A 20,170-nucleotide genomic window follows, 5' to 3' on the forward strand; every position below is an offset into this window, starting at 1 on the left:
CAACTAACATCTGTGAAAACAGTAGAAAGGGTAAAATTCAGATGTAATATTAAAGGAAATACCTAAATTGTCCTTGGTTTTGCTTGTTGGCTTGCAGTAGATTACCAGATCAGATAATTCAATAGCAATCAATTGATTCTTTTCCCAGTATTTTCTCCTGTTCTCCTGTAAAACGTAACAAAGTTTTAGATTACAGATACACTGAGTACCATGGTACAGTAACTCCAGGGTATATTTTAATGAAAAAAAGTTGATGCATTCTTTGTTGCCCAGATTCCTATCGGATACTTTAGACACTTGCACAGATGTAATGTACTTTAAGACCCAATTCAGAGAACAGGCTAACCAAGTGGTTTTGGGTTTTAGTTGGGGGTGCAGGGGGGGGGGTGTTCTGTTGGGGGTTTTTTGTTTGGTTTGGGGTTTTTTTAAGCAATTGTTTCAGTGCTCCCCTGATCAGTCCTACTCAGAATCCTGGCAAAATTTTTTTTTTTTCTTTTAATGTGGCTCTACTCAATTTTAGTTACATTCTCAACTCTATACCTCATATAAATGCAAATGTATGCAGAAAAATTGCAAAGGGTAGTGAAGTGTCTCTCTACTTACTTACAATCCTGAGCAGGACTTAAGTCTTGTTAGTAATTCCCACACAGCTAAATTCAAACCCTATGAGCATCATTCCTGCAGTTTTCTATTTGACCACCAAACCAGTAATGTTATGTATGGAAAATAACATGCAATCTTGTTGTCATCATCAGTAATAAACCCACTATCTACTTCCATGTTTGCAAGCACCTGCTCTGTGGAAGCTGAGCAACAGTCCCTGCAACCAGAGATTGGGAACTACTGAAATCAGCAAGACTTGTCCTGAGCGGAGACATTTGAGCGGGAGGCTTTTCAGACATAAGAAGCAATTACAGGATAAAACATGTTAGAAGAGTCCCATACTGAACAGCAATTAGCTTTGGTACAAGAGGTTATGAAGCAGCAGCAATTAGGAAGTCTTCCAAAAGAATTCCCTCAACAACACAAACTGAAGAGGAATGAAAATCAGAGCTAGTTTCCAGAATGTTTCACTGAACCAGAGATGATACCGTGAAGTCTAAGCAAAGCAGAGGAATACAGCATTTAGACTCAAAAATAACCTTGGGAAAAAGCTGTACAAACCGCATTGTACTTAGTGATCCACCACCGTTTCCCAGACATTGCTCAACAGTAATCAGAGCTCCAAATAGCAAAGGACCACTTCTACGTGCCATGAGCTCACCTTTAGACATAACCCTCTAGTGTTAACCAAGCAGGAGAACTAACAATGAATAACCATTCCTAGGAGCATGGCAAGTGTCAGTATTAAACAGAGATGACAAGATACGTGAAGCTTAGTTTTACTTTTTGTGTAAAATGGGCACAGCCCAAAAATGAACTCACAAAAAACCTGTATCATATTGTAGCATAGTGTTCACTCACTATGCTTTTTCTTTCCCCAAAATTCAGCCTGTTAACTGTACTGGCAAAAAGGGCCTCTCCTCATCTTTTTACCCTCCCAATGCAGCAGTCTATCATATGAACCTTCTACTGGCCACACTGTGAGAAAAGCCTCCTGATGGACAGAAATGAGTTTTAAAGCATCTTTGAACACAGAGTGTTTAATACATCTCTAACTGTACAGAGGGAGAAAAAGCTGCCAAGCTCCTGAAGAGCCATTGATGTCCCATAAAAAACATTCCATTTGGAGACACTTCTTCTGGGTCATGTTTCTCTTTTTCTCATTTTTATTTCTAAATGAAAGCCTGGCATAAGAACCGTATCTCTCCTCGCCCAACAATAGGTCAACAGCTCCTGTTGCTTCTTCCCTTGCTGAATTTGCAGTCCTCTGCTTGAGACACCAACTTGCCTGCTATAAATAGGATTATGATGACCCTCAGACCGTTTACCACTCCAGATGACAGATAAATAGCATGAGTCAACACGATACTGAAACACGTTTTCCATCACTCATATCACCCACTTAACAATAAAAAAGTGAATAAAAGCAACAAAGGAAAGAGTATACTTAAGTATAGTCATTGTAAGGGCTTTTTGGTCATGTCAGAGACTTCTTAAATACTACAAAAGATGAAAGGGAGGTAAATTAATACATCAGAACAGGAGAAGCAAGTCCTGAAGAATGTCTTTAAGGGGCAGTACTCGTAGAGAGATGTAGAAGCTAAACTTAGGCAGAATCTTTTAATCTTTAGGCAAGGATTTAGAAATACTACTACTGAAGATCTGGTAAATCCAGAATATGCCTATTAGTTACAAATATATAAAGCATTAGCCAAACAATTCCCTATCAGTGCCACTGCATTCACTGGAAAGCAGAGTTAGTAAACAGGATTAAGAAGCATTTAGGCAAAGGCAGCTCAAATTTCACATATACTTACTAGTGGATTCACAACTGAACAGAATAGTCTGATAGCAGAGTTTCTTCTGCTTAACACTACGACTGAACCAGTGTAACCAGATATAAAATTTTAATGGCATTTACTTTGTACTACTAAGCACGTTTCACTGAGGTGCAGGGTGCAAAATAGACAGTACTCTACTGGAAAACTCCTGTTAACATAAATTTACATAAAATGCTAATTTACATACCATTCCCAAAAGAGTTTAGGGAACAAGATTCATAGCATCAATAAAATGAACAGAAGAACAGCAACATGGAAGAGAGTGAAGGACCATGTGTTAGCAAGGTTTAGCAGTGTATGGCAGCTAAAGATAAATCCTACTGTAAATTTATAGCAGTACATTATAAAAAAACAACAATAGATAGATTTTAATCAATACCTCTTCTGTAGTTTTCCAGGTGATTTCACGGATACTTTGGTACCATTCAAAGAGTTCTTCTACTTTATCAGTTGCAAACTCAACACATGGATCTTCTGGATTCTTAGGTTCCAGAATGAAGACAAAAGGCTTTTTGTGTTTCCCTTGTGGCATTTTCACTGTTAGGCAACACAGTAGCAAGATATTTACACTAAAATCCAACAGTAGTTCTTCTAAGCTGTCATTGTTGATTTATTGCAACAGTTACTATCATAAAGTTTCATCATATTAATGGTACTAGCTATATTAATACAAGTAGTGCTTTGGGTTTTGTTTTTTGGGTTTTTTTCTAAATAATCTTTCCTGCTAAACATAAGAGTCTACTCAACACAGAAAGCTCAGGAGTCCACATGTAAGTATCAGAAAATACATACCAACATTGTACGTATTGAGCACCAGTATACCGCGACATAGAGAGCCTAATGGATTGTCCTCAATAATCTGAAAAACACAAGTGAAATCTGACTCTAAATCTCCTCTTGAGTGAATATGCACAGGACATTAACAAATAATAAACACGCACCATTAAATCTAACCTCAGTTTCACTGAAAGCATGCCCACTATAATGTTTAAAAGCCTGTTTCCATATCAAGAATTTCTCATTTTGAGAAACACATGAGGATCTCTACAGTGAGATCAGTCAAAATGAGGAGTGCAGCTTCTGTCCTAACACAAGTGCTCATTTTTCAAGTCTGCTTAAGGCTGCAATGTCAGGGGATGGGGAAATCCAATACATGTGTTTTCCTCCAAAGACTCCTGGAAAATCATTGGAAATGCTTCAGAACAACAAAAGAATTCAATGTTTTATTTTTAAAACTCAAAAATGTCAAATCTGCTTACTATCGAGTTTTGTTTTGTGGAAGACATCTTTGTTCAAGACTCCAGACTAGATTTTTAGACAATTGTGACAAACAGTATAGGGTTAGTTATGCATAAAAACTTAATAATGGAGGTGAAATCACTAGTAAGATGTGTTTGGACACACAGTGTTCTTATTTGCAAATATTAAGGCAGTAATTATACAGGCAAACTAGTTAAAAGTTTCAGTCACATTATCGTTTAGCCAAACTGTCTGAAAAATCTAAACTGGTATGATTTTCATTAGCAGGAAACCATTATAATCTCCTAAAACCCCACCAAATCAACTACCTCCGTAAGCAGTTTTCTATAAGGGATGTCCTGAGAAAAACGTTCAGCAGCAGTGAACAGTGAAGAATGCATTCATTTCTCTATTCTGTGTTCTCTCAAACAAACAAGAGCATGCAGAGTCGTAATTCTATAAACCAGACTTCCACTTCCAGTAGGTAGCATCTTCTAGGGAAATATAGCAGACAAACCTTAACCCTCACCTGGTTTTCAAGCTCAGCAGAGTTATCAGATGACAGGTCTTCAACATAATTAGATGGAAAATAGTGTTGGACTTTTTCTCCATAATCCCCCTTCCACCTGAATTTAAAAAGAAAAAGTATATATACAGGAAAAAAAAATAGTTAAAGAGCTTCAATAAGTCATTAATGAAGCAATAATCCTCAAGAAATTGGTCATTAGTACCCCATACTAGCTTATATTTTGGTGACAGCCAGCTAGACAAGTGACGAAGTAGCTAAAACCTCTAACAAAGTGATCATTAACTGTAGTAACAGATGATTTCAGAGGGATTACTGTTACTGTAAACTGCAATTAGTGACTTAAGAGGCTTTTTCCCCCTCCAGTACTAAAAATACTATTATGCAGTTGATTACCCTGCAGAAACTACAGGGAAACATTAGATTCCCAAGCTTTCCAAACAATTTACAAGCCAGCTAAGAAAGAAAACCTCTTATGAAAGGAGACTGTACAGATAACTAAAAAAGGTAGGTTTGATTCCTGAGATGTACTTAGCAGAGCAAGGAAAGAAACAGAGCAATGATGACAATGGTAATAGATGCATGACTTCCCAGAATACACAAGTGTTCGGTAAAGATGAATGTAGTAAAGGGAAAATACTGGACACACTGGGCTATGGAGGTTCTGCAGGCTGAGGTTATTGCTATAGCATAGAAAAATGGAAAAGACATGAAAGGAGACTTGAGGATAAGGCGGTTTGGGTTTGTTTTTTTTTTAAATACACTGGCATTAAGATTTGTACGGCCACAGTTAATAAGCAGCAATCAGACAATAGGCAAAGTTTTTAAAAACTGCTACTCAAAGCTCAATTTTTTCCTCCATCTAGTAAGTCACCAGAAGTTCTCCTATGAGGAACCTTTGTCCTTACCAGCCTCCAGTTTCCTTTGTGACATTATGAATTAAAGCTCCTCGAGAAAAGCTCAATTCATCACTTCTTTTGGCTCTGTAGTCATACAAGGCTTTCACTGTTCTCTGAGGCTTTAAGAGAAACAGAGCAAAGGGGTCATCTAGGGGGATGGGTCATAAAATAATCAATAAAGCAATCTTAAAAAAAAAATAAATAAAAGGAGGTGGGATTGGATCATTTTTGTTGTTGTTGTTATGAAGCTTAGAAAACATAATACTAAAGTTCCAGAGTGACATCTATTGGTGGAAGCAAGTGATGCTACTTAACTGCTATTCTTCAAGTACCAGCTTGGAAAAAAGAAAAAAAGAATCTTTCTTTTATGGGTGCTGCAACATAATTACTGGGGGGGGGGGGAGGGGGGAGAAAAAGAAAACCACACAGTGAAAGATCAATCCTTTATCTTCATTACATGTATTCATATGCAGTTGGAGTTTGTAGGCTTAGGTTCCTACAAAGCCTCCACTTCAAAACCACATCAGCTATCCTGCTGGTCACATCTCCTTTAGGAAGTCAACCAGTTTTAGCAGGACAAGCAATTTCTTTATCTTGAATTTACCACTACCCAAATTCTTTAGCAGCAATGAAAATTCATTGGCCAAAAAGACTAAAAAGAATTACAGCCAAAAAATTTACAAGCAGGTGAACTTTTATGAGAATTTACAAGTAGGCAGGCCCTAACAAGAATTAGAGATAAGTAGATGTTTGCTGTCCCACTTGTTTTTAAAACATTATATATGTATCTTAAAATAAGACAAACTTTAATAACTCATTAATAAACCAAAGACACCATTTTTATATAGAAAGCACATAAATAAACTCTGCACCTATTTGTGCATGCAGGCCATGTTTGCTAATGGAACTGCAATAGTTTTGTGCACACATAACTAACAGTGCTCATAAACACACACACACAGACACGCACACTTGGGGTTTACATGTTGTACTTTCTTTTCATGAAGATTTGGCCTTCTCAAATTGAATCTTCTTATAAGTTATTTAATTTGGGGGCATACCTGCATAAGCACGCATGCCAAATCAAATCGCCTCCACAGACTTAATAGCAAAAAGTGCCCAAATTCCCAGTGTGGATGAATCAATACAGGATTTGCACACAAGAAAATGTGTGGGTACAAATTTTAAAGAGATGTTAGAAAAAAGTCACACCCTTTAAACTTCTGCTGTCCAGTCCCCTATAACTCAAGCAGGCTAACGCCTTCAATTATACTTTTCATTACTGCTAACAGGAAATCAACAAACAAGTCTGATAATTTTCAGAAGTCTACAGTAAGTGTGAATATCTCTCTTTAAGCATACCACTGTAGGGGTGATTTCACTGGGTTCCACATACATCTTGACATCATAGAGGGAGTTAATATCTTTTTCCTAAAAACAGGAAGAAGGAAAAAAAATAACGAAGTTACAGGAGTAAAAATTATAAAATTACTTAATGTTAATAGAACATTCATTGCTGAAACTACCTTTCTGACAATACATAGGCAGACAGAAGAGGAGGGAAGCCAGACACCTATGTTATGTTCATTTCTATAGTTGAACATAGATGAACATGAGTTTGTTATTTAACCTGTCTATGCCTCAGTTTAATCAACAGTAAAACACAATGAAACAGCAATACCTCATAAAGGTATCTCTTAATCAGTCAAATAGCTTTGAGATTGTGAGTACCCTTCTGTGTGCAGCCAGGGAAGACAATAGCTACACTTATGATTTCTGTGTTACAGTACTTTAGTTCCAGTATTGGTTTCACTATTAGATAAAAATTCTAAAACAATATACAAAGTCATATTTTTAACTTTAGTCTCTCCTTGTGTTCCCATTTGGACCCGGTCCTGGGATACAGAACCTTAGCTATAGGCAACATCATAAGAAGTCCTGAGGTCTAAAATATTTTCCGTCCCTTTTAGTCTCCCCAGAAGAAACAAAAAACCCAGACTTTGATTTCCTCAAACATGCCAGACATGTTTTTCCTGCAGCTTCTAACAGACATATATTTGAAAACAGAAGACAGCATCTCAGGCTTTTCAAAGGCCAGTTACCTCGGCAAAGCTCTCTCGTCACGAACACATCCATCCAGAAAGTAAGCCTCTATCCTAAGGTAATTATCCAGGCTCCCAGTTTAGTCAATGGACAGAGACAAGTATCTCTTGGGGAGATTTTCTCATGCTTATCTCACAGAGTGAGCCTTCAGAGGTACCTCTCACTTTTTACCACAGAAGGCAGTTGGACACCATCCCTGAGTTGGCTCCAGTACGGTGAAGCGAATGCCACTGCCTGTCCAGAGCGAGAGGCACAGCAGAATATTTCATTTTTTCTGAAAGGCTTAGCAACTGGCATCTGCATGATCATTTTAAGATCTCTGCCCACTCCACCAATAGAAGACAGGGCCAAATGCAGGCAAGGCTATTGTCAAAAACTTGTGTTAGCAGAGCAACAATCCCCCACTTCACAGAGCAGCTTTTCTAATCAAATCATGAGGAAGTTGATAATGAGTTGACCGGTAATCAAAGATGAAGCTCTTTCCTTCACGTATCTCAAAACCTTCGTGAGAGAAGTCAGTATAACCATCTCAGTTTCACAGATAAGAAAATTACCTGCTTAACCTCCCCCAAAGATCATTTACCACAGCCAGAATCAAACCCAGCAGCCCCAGGTCTAGATCTGGGACTCCATCCACTACAGCAACCGGCACTCGTACAAAGACCATTGCTTACCGTGCTGTAGCGCTCCAGCAGCTCCTCAGTCACCGGGTAACGCAACTTCATTTTCCTGTACAGCGGATGCTTCTCATAGTATGTTACCAGCTCCACTAAACTCTCAAAATAGGCTGAAGTTCCAAGCACAAAATGGCGACCTTCTTGCTGAATTCGGAAGTGCTTCACTTTCCCCTCCGCTCTGTGAAACAAGTGCAGGTGCTGTAAAAGGTATTGGTACTTGCAGTGAGAGCACCAGTGCTGTAAACTGGACCAAAGCTGCTTTGTGCATCTTAATCACGTGAAATAATTTCTCCCTCTTCCAAAACCTCTTTTATTCAAATTGAATTCCAGTTGCCTGATTAAATTCACAAAAAGACATTCTAACTTTTCTACAATGTACAGGGCCTTGGGACAAATCTATGGTTTTGCTTAGATTAAATTTCCCTATTTTTTTCCCCCGCAGATAGTATGAAGGTGACAGAATACCTAACACAAATGTCTCTGATCAGATTGAGAGTCCCTCTGGAATCCGATGATGATGATCTGCCACTGTCCCTGAGCGATAGACACACTCCCCTCAAAATGAGTAGCTGTCTCTTCCCTGTAATCATTTTGATAACTACAGCAATCAATTTTGAAAGAAAAAAAAAAAATCTCTTGTGCTTGAACACAGCTTTTGTGGTTGCACTGATAACAGTAAAGCCATCCACTGACAACCATTCCACCCACAGAAGACCCCTGCATCCTTTTCAAGCTGCTGAAGGTTTGATACTTGTTGTTTTCCCCACTGTGAAATGGTTTTACTGAGATGCTGCAGCACAAGTTACTTCAATATCCACCTTAGTAACAGCAGAAAGCTTCAAACCAAAGTACACAGGGGACTGGGGAATTCTGGACATCTTCAATACACAGTAAAGCATGTAAAAAAGAGGAAAACAAGTATTTGTTTTTCCAAAGCAATTTTATATGTTGCAGAAACAGGCATTTTTAGAGAAATGCAATTTGATTTGAAGGCACAATGGAGAACACCACAATTCTATACATTTTATTAATGTTGATGTAAGAACCACAGTTTCAAAAATATTTTCCCTGGCAAGACAAGCCAACAATTTCATTCTGACATTTCATTTCAGTCAGTTATATGACAGGGCAGGATTTCGAGAGGATAAGGACCTAGAATCACTGCTGAACCAGCACCAAAGAAAACTTAAAAATAACACCCTGTAGTAAGGAGTGTCAAGGAAGCGAAGAAGGGCCATGCACAGTTCTGTATAGGAAGAAAAGGACAGTCGGTGCCCCAATATTCTTTTAAAAACATAAAGGTTTATCCCAGCCACAAATTAACTCTTGTACACATTCTTATGCATGGACCTGCTGCACAAATCAACCATGCTAATTACTCGAAGTTCAAAAGCAAGAATTTTATGACTTCAAAAAGACCACAGTATTTTTTAAATAAGAAAAAACAGAACATTGTTGGGCTACTAGGCAATGTAGTCATATCTGTCTTTTCTTACCTGAAAGTCATGGCAAATGAATCAGGCTCATCTCTCTTTCTAATCAGAAAGGCTCCATCTCGAGGAATTCGCATCAGCATGTCTTCTGCCTCTCCCCGACTCAAGTTGCTATAGTACCAACTATAAGTTAAAAATCAAAATGGACAAAGGATTGCAAAGCTTGTCAAATGTCATTCAGTAGGAATAACAGGCAGTGTTATTAGCAACAGAGTTTCAAACATTACAAGAAAAATTATGCATTAGATTTTCCCCATCTTGCCACCTATGACAGCAGCTCATTACAAAACACTGTAACACAGCAGCTTATATTGGATGAAAGCATCAAGAATATATTCAGAATACCTTGTCTGTCTGAAATCAAAAAAATCTGCATTTCTTCCTGAAACAAAGGCACTGGATCCTGCTTTTAGTCTGCCATTCAGTTTTCAGCAGTTTATTAAGGTTGGGCATAGTAAATTTAAGGAAAAGCCCAAAACACAGACAAAATAAACACACATGGCATTTGAATCCTTTTATTCAGAGCTTGATTTTATCATTCACTGTAGGGATGGACCTATCTTGGATCTAATGTGCCTTCAGTGAAGCTGTGGCCACTTATACTGGCAGTACATCTCCACCTTATACAGAAAGGCAGGAAAGCCTAACCCTTAAACTCTACCCTCTCCACTGGCTTCCAAAGTTATCTACAGGTGGTCAGTGACTCCCAGATCCCGGGGAGTGTGGCGGTGGCGAAAAAAGAAGTTTAAAGTCACAGATCAATATTTCACATGCAAAGATTTACTTTTTCTCAGTGCAAAGAAAACAGAACAAAGGGCAGTTTTTACAGTGTTCTGTCAGCAAATAAGAGCAAGCTCTGCCCAGGATCCGCATTAGGCAAACACCAGCTGGAAATAAACACCAAGCTATATACTACTTCCTATCAGCATGGGGCGAAGTCAGCCTAACTAACTCTGACAGGGGTGAGGTGGAGGGTAGGATTAGGAAAATGTAACTGTTTGGGCTCACTGCCCCTGTAATAGAGTTTCCAGATGGCACAGACCATGACCACTTAGTTGCCAGGCCACAGCCAACTACTAAATATCTAATCCAACCCACTGGGTGTTATAAAACACTAAGCAGAGAAAGAAGGAACTGGCACACTTCCACAGCATTACACTTCTCACTGATTTTCCTAGTTGCTGCTAGTAAATTGCCTTCCCAGTGACTGCTCTGTGTTGTACCAGGTTCTCACAAAGTCAGTGATCTTACTCAGCATCTTTCAGGGAAGCCTATTCCTATGACATCTGTGGACAAGCAACACTCAGCTGTGCTTCTGAATCCAGGAAATTTTCTATGCAAAAATCCAAGACCATCTAAAACAATGCAAAGGACACTGTCATAACAACCCTAGGGCTTGCCTTCTGCTGTACGTACTCTTTAGTCTCATGAGGGCTGGGATTAGGCACAGCATCAGTCAGACGCAGCTCAAATTCAGCACATCGCAAGTGGGCCTCCTTGTAGTGTTGAATGAGATCATAGATGCTATCAAAAGTGAGGTTGTCTGTCAGGTAGTATTTCACAGTGTCCCCATCACTTGAAGAACGGATCCGGCAATGCTGGACTCTACCTGACCTCCTGAAGAAATTAAGAGGTGCATAAGGAAAAGAAAGGCTTTATAATAGGTTTTCTTCTTTTGAAGTGTTTCCTCACCCATTCCTGGTCAATTACTTGGTGAGTTTGCAAAGAGGCAAAAAATCTGTATCATCTCGTAAAACAACCAAAGTAAGAACAGCAACAAAAATCCCAACAAGTAAGATTACAGGACCAAAAATAATAATTCTCAGCCCACAGTGGTTTAAAATCTGGCATACACTTACTCGCTGTAAAATTTGCTCTGACAGCTCTCTGGGTCAGAAATCCATCTGATACACTATTCCTCATAATGTCCCAACCAGAAGAAAAAGACCCCAGACTACCAAAAAACCAAACACATCCCCCAACCCCCGAAAATTCTTTATTGTTTTCCCTCTAGAGGATCCTTTCATTGAAAAGATCAATTTCTGCTAATAAAGGTATGCTCATGAGACTACCTTTTCAGTGTAGAAACCAGTAATTTATCCCTAAATTAAAAGATCAAATTTTGGCCCACTCATTGAGGAAATAACAAATCCTATACCCTATCCTGCCAGAGCACTAGAAAAGTTTGGGGGGGAGGGGGGGATCAAACCAGTCTTTGAATAAACCAGCACTTTGAATAAAGCCTACTCTGCCAAAATGCACTATGCTACACTGAAGTTTAATTTAGCGAGTAGCCTTTCACAATCCCATCAATAACATTCTAGTAATTATAGCAACTCTTCACTCTTATTTCCTCTCAGCTATAAACGTATACTTGAAAAATACACATATTTTTGTCCATTGCCATAAACCAAACAAAACCCACATAACAATGACAATCACCATACCAGAATGACAAGGTACAATCATTAGGGAAAGCCTCACTTTCCCTAACTAGGAATGTCCCATCCTTGCCACCCATTTCAGCACAATATTCCTGGAGCAGTTTCTCAGCAGTTGTTCTCCCCTCTTTCATTTTCCCATGGAACCATTTCTCTTTTAAGTGCAGTTCAGTACGTTTCACCTCCTACACCAGAAAATAAGAATTTTTATAGTGCATTTCTAATTTTATGATTTTGAAACAAAGTACTTGTTATTGATATAACAATCTACTATTTCAGGATTTCAGCTCTTCATAGCCCTGAACTCTGCTTCATAAGCAAGCAATCAGCTTTACAGTCACCCTTGACTCTCCTCCCCAGTCAAGCCATTTCTTTGGAGCAGTGATCCACTTCAGCCTTATTCAAATATGTAATCAACAGAAAGTGAACAAATGCAGCAATACAAAATATTTTCAAGGCAAAACACAGTACTGCTAATTCACAGTTTCTAATCAGCTTTTTCCAGGATTCATCTGTGTTCTTCATTACACATTAATTATTTTACTAATATTAACATCTAGGTGAATGGGTAAAATGTTCTGTATGTGCAGAGATCTCTGAACCATGCACATACGCGTTAGAAATGAAAGAGCGTGCATGGAAACCCAAAAGGTCAGAACAAGAAACCATGCTGAATATCACTGCTATTGCAACCTTTACTGAGCCTCATGTTTCTGCTTTACCATGCACAACAGCCAAGTAATATATGCTTACCTGTGAAAAACACTTTGCAAATGTGAAATGAACAACATGCACTCTGTAAGAGGTGTGCCGTATTACTAACACAACAAACCTTAGTTCATCATACTGTCTCATTTGAGAATAGCAATAATACTTAGCCAGAGGCATATAAAGACTTTGACTGTCTGTGCATGCCTCAGCATTAGCATTTAACTACCAAAATTAAATTTTGTTGTCTTTGTACTCCTCTTTGCAAGTCCTCAATCAGCCAGGGGAAAAAATTATTTTATTAAAAATAGGGTTAATTGGAGTACCTTGGCAAAGATCCTTTTTAAAATTTTTTTATCTCCAGATACACTTGTTATCTGAAATGGACCCTCTACAGTTTCAACATCAGCATAAAAAATACACATCTGTAGACACTGAAATAATCTGAGAGAATAAAAAGAACATAGCCATCACCTTTGATGAATCTTCATCAGCATTCTGTTCTACATCATCGCTGAATGAAAGCTTTTCATCAGCAATAGCACAGTAGTGCCGAGTCCATTTCTAAAAGTTGAGAGATATTAAAACCATTAACAAGACAAAGGGAAACTCACTAACTACAGTTTCAAAACAAGGTATAACAATAAACAAAATACCTTCTGCCCCTCATTCACATCTGTTCAACTGACAATATTACTTATACAAATATTGAGAAAATTCATGTAAATTTCCAGTTATCACACAACCTAGTAACAAAATGTAGCAAATATTACATAAATAATACCTGTTCTATTGTGTCCCACATGTAAAGTTCTCCTTGTTGCTTTTTTTCTTCTTTCTTGTCTTCCAAGTTCACATCAATGTCTCCCTTTGGCCCCAGTTTTTTGTGCTTAAAAACAAAAAGCACCACCACATTCATACACTCACAATTTAGTAACGGTATCATTCAAGCAATGAAGAAACAACTAGTTTGATAAGAGCTCACTGATCTTTAGATGACAGAAAACATGAAGTGACACACAAAAAGAAATACAGATAAAACAATAACCCCTCTGCAGAGAGCAGGACATAAGGAACAAAACCCAAAACAAAACAAAAAGATAAGGAATTAAAATGAATGGAGAATTCATTCTTCCACAAGAAAAATGACCAGAAGGGAAATTTTTTATGAAATGAGGGGTAAATTCTACTTTCTTGAGAGTGCTCACAAAAAACAGTGGCTCAAGGGGCTAAGGGTAACATCAAATACTTAACTGCAGTTAATGATGGGATTAATCATCTCCTATCTAGTAGCTCTCAACTACATTCAGTTCTGCGCAGCCTACTGTAGGTAAATTTCAATTTGACAGGCTTATCTGAAAAATGCCACAGGCTCCTAAAGTAGGAGCTCCCTCTGACTGTTTACTGACAACATTTTCCAAACAAAAGCCAAATAACACAACTAGCTTACTGGCAGGTGCTGATCTATTTAAAGACTCTTTAATGCTCTTTTAGACAGGACAGAGCGATATGGATGTTCTCTTGTACAGACTCATAGTAGTTTGTAATTCCTTTTCAATCAGATCTGTCGTGTTATTATTCATGTGCCTATGCATCTCCCCCTCTAGGCTCTGCAAGGTAACAATAGACAGTTTGGAGGGAAAAAAACCCAAAAACTTAAGCACAGAGCTTTTACACCTTATAATGGGGTGCTATTATTTCCAGTCCTACATTGAAGAGCTGTATGCTTATATCTGTCTACCCTTATTTCTTCTGTTCACAAGTTTAATACATAGGAAGCAGTACTGTTAGAAGAGCTGGAAAACTCAAGCATGGACAAAAGTAATTATTATTTTACTAAAGAGATCGTGAGCAGCCCTCAGATTCTCCACCTAATTATGCCTTTCAAAAAGTTCTACTGCATTTTCAATCTGAGAAGTCTTCTTTTGGTTATCTGCCTCGTGTTGTTGCACAACAGTACTGAGTAAAGCATCTGTACTGCCCAGAAGGTAAGACACTCTAATAGGAGCACCTCCATTTTTTACAAGTGGCTCACTAAATTGCATATTTAAATCACATTGAGTTAGTAAACACCCACCAATTTTTGAAGTTTCCAAGCAATCTTGACAACTCAAGCGTGTAGCCTGCAAGTGCTTTGGGTTTCACTTGAATTAGAGGAATTCTTCAGGAAAAAAAAAGTTAATAACACTAATCTAACTTTCTATTCAAGAACATACTTTTGTAATTTTTAAGCAGGCCACATTGTGTAGGAAGTCTATGATAAGCATCTGCAGCAGTGAGTCCTTGCTGAAATTTAGCAGTGACATTTCAGGAGCTGGAAGACCTTTAGAAAACAGCTGACATTCAATCTGACACTTGTACTAGCAACACTTATTGCAAAGAAAAACCAACAGCAAGCACTTTAATACATAGTTTTACAGAACTCCGTACAATATTGCAAAATGTTACTACTACACTCTTTAAGCCTGGGGTTTCTTGTCTCTCAACAGAAATTAAGCTGTGAAGCCCAAAGTAGTATTTCTGGCTCCTGCTCTTGTTTTCCTATTTTATCTACCAGCGCACAAAGCAAGCCTACCTTGATGATGATTTTTTCTTTCAGCTGGGTTGGTGATGGTAGCTGATCTGCACTGGCTTCAATAGGCTTCATTAAAAGCTGATCCCCAAATACCTCCTTGAACACTTTGGCCATGTGTCGCTGCTGCTCCACACTACAATGCTCTTCAATTGACAGAATGACTGGGTATCTTTGATGGAGAAAACAAAGGTGAATGAAGACAATTTCTTTTTGCTACAGCTGGCGAGGCAAGGAAAACAGCACCCTCTCTCACCCCCCCCCCCCCAGATCAAAGAAAATACTTCAAGCAAACAAGAAGACAAAAGGAATAAACACACAACAGACAATAATAGATGTGCAATCACAGAATTGTTAAGGTCACAAGGGACCTCTGGAGGCCATCTAGCCCCAACCCCTTCTTTGGGAAGATCCAATTCCTAAATTAAATCAGGTTGCTCAGAGCTTTGTCCAGCCAAGATTTGAACACCTGCAAGGACAAAGATTCTTTCCAAGCTCTTTGGGCACAGTTTCAGTGCTAAAGCACTATTATGTGAAAATTTGTTCCTCCTCTCCTCAAAATTGTGTCTGTTTTCCTTCACATGCACTCTGAGAAGAGTCTGGGTCTATCTTCTCTATCTAATCATCCACTAGGTAGTGGAAGACAGCAACCAGACTCCCTCATTAACCTCTTCTTGAAGCTAAACAAACTTAGTTCTGCGAGCTTCCCCTTGAATATCATGTGTTCCAGCCACAGCACTAAAAACTGAGGCAGAGAAAGCAATGAGTACTTCAGCCTTCTCCAGTCACTGTCCAGTTCGGCAGCATGCTCACATTTTTCTTAATCTTCCTTTTGTTGCAATTGTACCTGTAGAAGTCTTCCTTGCTGATCTTCACATCCCTCAGCAATTTCATCTCTGGATGAGCTTTGACTTTTCTAATTTTGTCCCTGCATATCCAGGAAACACTTCAATACTCCTTCAGGGCAGCCTATCCCTTAATGCAAGTAGGGAAAGCATCACACTGCATTCACGGTACTGATGGTCTGAAACCATAATGCACCATGAATTATGGTTGTCATTAACACAGTATGCCCATACAGACACTATCCCACATGAGAAAATAATGCTTCTTTATGTCCAGCTGGTAAAGTGGAAAAACAGGACACTGGCAGCCCTATCTCTTTCCCAATTTTGGGGCAATATTTTTCATGTCAAGGACATCTCAGCACAAGTTATAGAAGGGCAGAGCAGAGATGCAGATTTAAACCCATGTTATCAGTCCAGGAGGCATGCTATGAATTCTACATCTTCTCAGCTAAGACCTCCCCTAAAACATGAACATCACCTGATAGACATATTGCTTGTCACTTGCAGTATTTGATTACTTTTTTAAAAAAAAATTTAAAGACAAACTATTCAGCATTTGAAGTTTCACACTTCAATTTAAAAAAAGAAGACCCAAGCGAGAAGATGGGAACCACCTTAGGGTACTCACTATCTTCCTTAGCAGCAAACTGTTATATAATGGGACTTTACCTCAAAATTGAATCTATTAAAGACCCACATTTGGCAACAATGAAGACTACTGGAATGTCATTATTCTCCTATTACTTTTTGCTCTAGATTACAGTGAAAATAAGTTCAGGAAGGTCTAAGCATATGAAAACAGGCTTAAGGAAAATAAATCAAAGCTTACTCAGATGCAACAAAGGCATGATCTTTGATTGCCTGTACTACATCATCAAATTTGATCTTTGTTGTCCGTGTCCATCCGTGGTAAATGATGGGTTTCCCATCAGGACCATCCCAGCAATCCACTAGGAAAGACAAGCAGTGGAAAAAGGAAGAGACCAAGCAGTTACTTAAATAACTCTAGTAGAAGGCATACATCCAAATCTTCAGTGTTCCACATACCGAGCCATAGACTTTAATGTTCTAATAAAATATTCTATTAGGTGAATTTATATCTCTCACAGAGGAAATTAAGTTCACTTAAGTAAGAGCAATACAAATAAAATACAATATAAAATTTTCCCAAAGTATTATCATGTGGGAATCTAGAAATAAGGAATTCAGGCAGCTATATTGTCAGTCTACTCATTTACAATAATTTTCCAGGGATAAATACACTCCAACAAGTGGCAAGTTGACAGCTTATCTCTTTTGTTGATTTTAACCCTGAAATTCTAATTTGAGATACATTTTGCATTAGCCAAATTGAAGAGGCAGTAGCAACTAGTTTTATGAAGTAACTGGTGAAATAACATGAAATTAAAGTAAAATTTCTCAATAAGCTACACAAGCACAGGGATGAAGACACATACACAGTTAGTGGAAAACAAATGCACAAAGACATCAACTGATTTACAAGCAAGTTAAACACAATGGCAAATGGCACCAAATTACAAAAATCTCTCTCCATTAGACTTGTCTGTAGTACAATGAAGGCAAGTAAACTATCTATCTACACTACACAAGTAATTCCAGTTTAAATCCTACGCTTTCATATAGCAGATCCAAGATTGAATTTTTGGCGTACAGTGAGATTAGATTTAGAAAGACCTTTTTAAAATTCCAAGGGAACAAGAATCAGAGCTAGTGAACAGGGCAATAGTGAGGCATAAGAAAAACAATTTCAGGAATCAGTGTTTTTTATATGACTAACTTCAGAAAACAAACTAGTTCTTGGTTTCGGTTCTTTTTTCTTTCTTGGTAAATGGGGGAAACTCTATTTATATGGACAGCATGTTACAAACCACTCAACAAACTCTTTACTCACACTCAATACATCGACATCCCATTCTAAGGCACCTAATGTAAGCTTCTGTGGAGGATTCACTTCGAAGCTGGTCTCCTGTCAGATATCTAAGGAGTAGAAGGAGATTGTAAGAGACAGGCAGTCAGTTTCAACCATTTCCTGCTCACTCACTGGGCAACATTTTTTCCCCTGTCATGGAGAATGTATGTTGTTTGGGGTTTTTTTTTTTGTTTGGTTGGGTTTTTTTACTTGCAATGGAAGAACTGGACTCTGCTGAACCTGACACCATCGGATTTTTGAATGGACCAGATTATAGGAGATTAAGGGCTCAATCTAAAAGTCAACCAGCTCTGACACATTTCTGGAGAGCAAATTGTGAGCTTTGAAACATACCTAAACCTCATCATGCTGAAGCATAATCATGTTGGAGGGGTGTGGAGGGTATTTAGAGTGATACCACACCCTATACTTCAAAATACCAATAAGCTATATCCATATCCACTTTATTTCATTCCCTGCAGTATTTTATTTGTTCATCTCTCCTCCCTCTCTTTACACCTTCTTTCTTTTCATTACAATGCTAGATGAGCAAATCCCCTTTATTTGAAGACAGTTCAAACTCATCATCACATAGGTTTGTACTTGGGCTAAAGAGCTCGCATACCACAGACTGTTAAGGAAAAGGGCTGGATACCTTAATACCTTAAACATAAACTACAGAAATCAGCAGGTAACTAACTAAGCATAAAATTCTAAAAATAGTAACAACAAAAATACAGTCCCCAGGCCTTCAAAGTCCCAGCTGTAAAATAAACTCAAAGTAACAAAGAAGAGCATGGATAGCAAACTGCAGTCTTCCTCTGCCTCAAGCACCTTTGCCTGCTCTAATCCTTGTCACCCAGGCAAAGACCATGAGTAGCCACATCCTGATCAGTAGATGTGCTAATTTAAGGTCCCCATATTCCTTTCCCACTCAGGACCAAATCTTTTCCACTTTGTGACACTGTAAACTGTCAGAGTATCTATCTATAGTGCACATCACTGCCTCCTTTCCAAGGCAACAAATCCACTGCCCTTCAGATCACAGTAACTGTATGGGATTTTCCCACAGGGCAAGTGGGATCCTTATAGCATTCTTATGTTCAGGTACAGTTAATGCTGACACTAGCTCAACGAGGCTATTGGTGCATGGAAAAATGGAAGCTCCTTCCATAACTTTAATTTCTGAAAGCAGAGAGGCTGGAACAGTCTCCACTCAAGACTACTTTTTAATTTTCTAGCAGGATTCAGGGTTTGGGTTTTCTGGCAGCTGAGCTCAGTTGTATCTCAAAACCTCTAAGATCTTAAGGGAAGGGGAAAAAGGAGTCCCACAAACTGTATTTGCCACATTTACATCACATTTTAGGAAGGTTTCACACATCCATGCAGTATATTTCTGGCATAATTTTGAAGTATTACTTTCTCCTAACAGGTGGTAGGTCTGTTTGAACAGGGATAGACAATGCGACTTTTGGTAACTTACGTGTTATGAGAGGAAGAAATCCAGTAGTGGGACAAAGGATTATTCATGTCCTGCGCATCTATTGAATCATATTTCTCATCCCAAATACTGTTTTCTTTTGCAAAAAGGTAAGTGAGGAACTACAATACAAAGAGAGAGACTGAATTTAAATGCTTTTACCATACAAGACTAAAACCCAGAGGATCTGCCTTCCAATTAACAAACTAGGAACTAGCGCTGAAAGAAAAAAGTCCACAAGGAACTACTGAAAAGTATCATTATCTTACCTCATCAACAAAGAGGAACGGTTCAGCAGTTTCTCTCATAGTGTCATCAATAAACTCCGTCATTCGTTCTCGGACTTTACTGAGATCTTGTGCCCAAGATTCCTTCAGATAATAATAATACAGTAGAAAAAAAAAAAAAAAAAACTTTAGAAGTGGTGTTATTCTATATAAAATCAAATAAGGAACAGAGAGACCTACAAATGTGATTTACTTCTCTCCCATATGGCTAGTTTACTGTCAATATATTTTATTGTATCCATATATCTTAAAGAGTTTCCTCCATGATGTCTAAGGGGGAAAAAGAAGATCTCCATCTCGGTACCTTCATATAGATTGGAGGCCCACAAGATACATACTACGTATGTACATATATGCACAGAAAAAAGCTAGCCTCCTTGAAGGACATGCCTTAACTATAATCTCTCTCATTTCTAAGTGCAATCTGAACATCCTTTTAACACAGTGAAATAGGGAGAAAAAGAAAGTAGCAAGCTTATACAGGAAGTGTAGGTCTCACTTTTCAATCATGTTTGCAAACCTG

At 38.4% G+C, this 20,170-nt stretch overlaps 1 protein-coding gene across 3 annotated transcripts in view; it reads right to left on the bottom strand.

Moving 5' to 3' along the window:
- The window catches only part of PLCG2 (phospholipase C gamma 2), a 69,889-nt gene that overhangs the window by 15,270 nt on the left and 34,449 nt on the right, over window positions 1–20,170 (bottom strand). For all 3 annotated transcript variants that reach the window (XM_075039945.1, XM_075039946.1, XM_075039947.1), the window contains 17 exons: window positions 19,630–19,731; window positions 19,364–19,482; window positions 17,863–17,948; window positions 16,780–16,900; window positions 15,106–15,274; window positions 13,315–13,419; window positions 13,005–13,094; window positions 11,829–12,007; window positions 10,798–10,998; window positions 9,385–9,504; window positions 7,886–8,066; window positions 6,471–6,539; window positions 5,118–5,227; window positions 4,213–4,309; window positions 3,237–3,303; window positions 2,824–2,981; window positions 63–165 (listed from right to left, as the gene is read on the bottom strand). In XM_075039945.1, the coding sequence (XP_074896046.1) occupies window positions 63–165; window positions 2,824–2,981; window positions 3,237–3,303; window positions 4,213–4,309; window positions 5,118–5,227; window positions 6,471–6,539; window positions 7,886–8,066; window positions 9,385–9,504; window positions 10,798–10,998; window positions 11,829–12,007; window positions 13,005–13,094; window positions 13,315–13,419; window positions 15,106–15,274; window positions 16,780–16,900; window positions 17,863–17,948; window positions 19,364–19,482; window positions 19,630–19,731 (2,077 nt within the window). The remainder of the gene's footprint in view (window positions 1–62; window positions 166–2,823; window positions 2,982–3,236; window positions 3,304–4,212; window positions 4,310–5,117; window positions 5,228–6,470; window positions 6,540–7,885; window positions 8,067–9,384; window positions 9,505–10,797; window positions 10,999–11,828; window positions 12,008–13,004; window positions 13,095–13,314; window positions 13,420–15,105; window positions 15,275–16,779; window positions 16,901–17,862; window positions 17,949–19,363; window positions 19,483–19,629; window positions 19,732–20,170) is intronic.

The sequence above is a fragment of the Buteo buteo genome, chromosome 11 (genome assembly GCF_964188355.1).
Source record: "Buteo buteo chromosome 11, bButBut1.hap1.1, whole genome shotgun sequence".
NCBI classification, from domain to species: domain Eukaryota; kingdom Metazoa; phylum Chordata; class Aves; order Accipitriformes; family Accipitridae; genus Buteo; species Buteo buteo.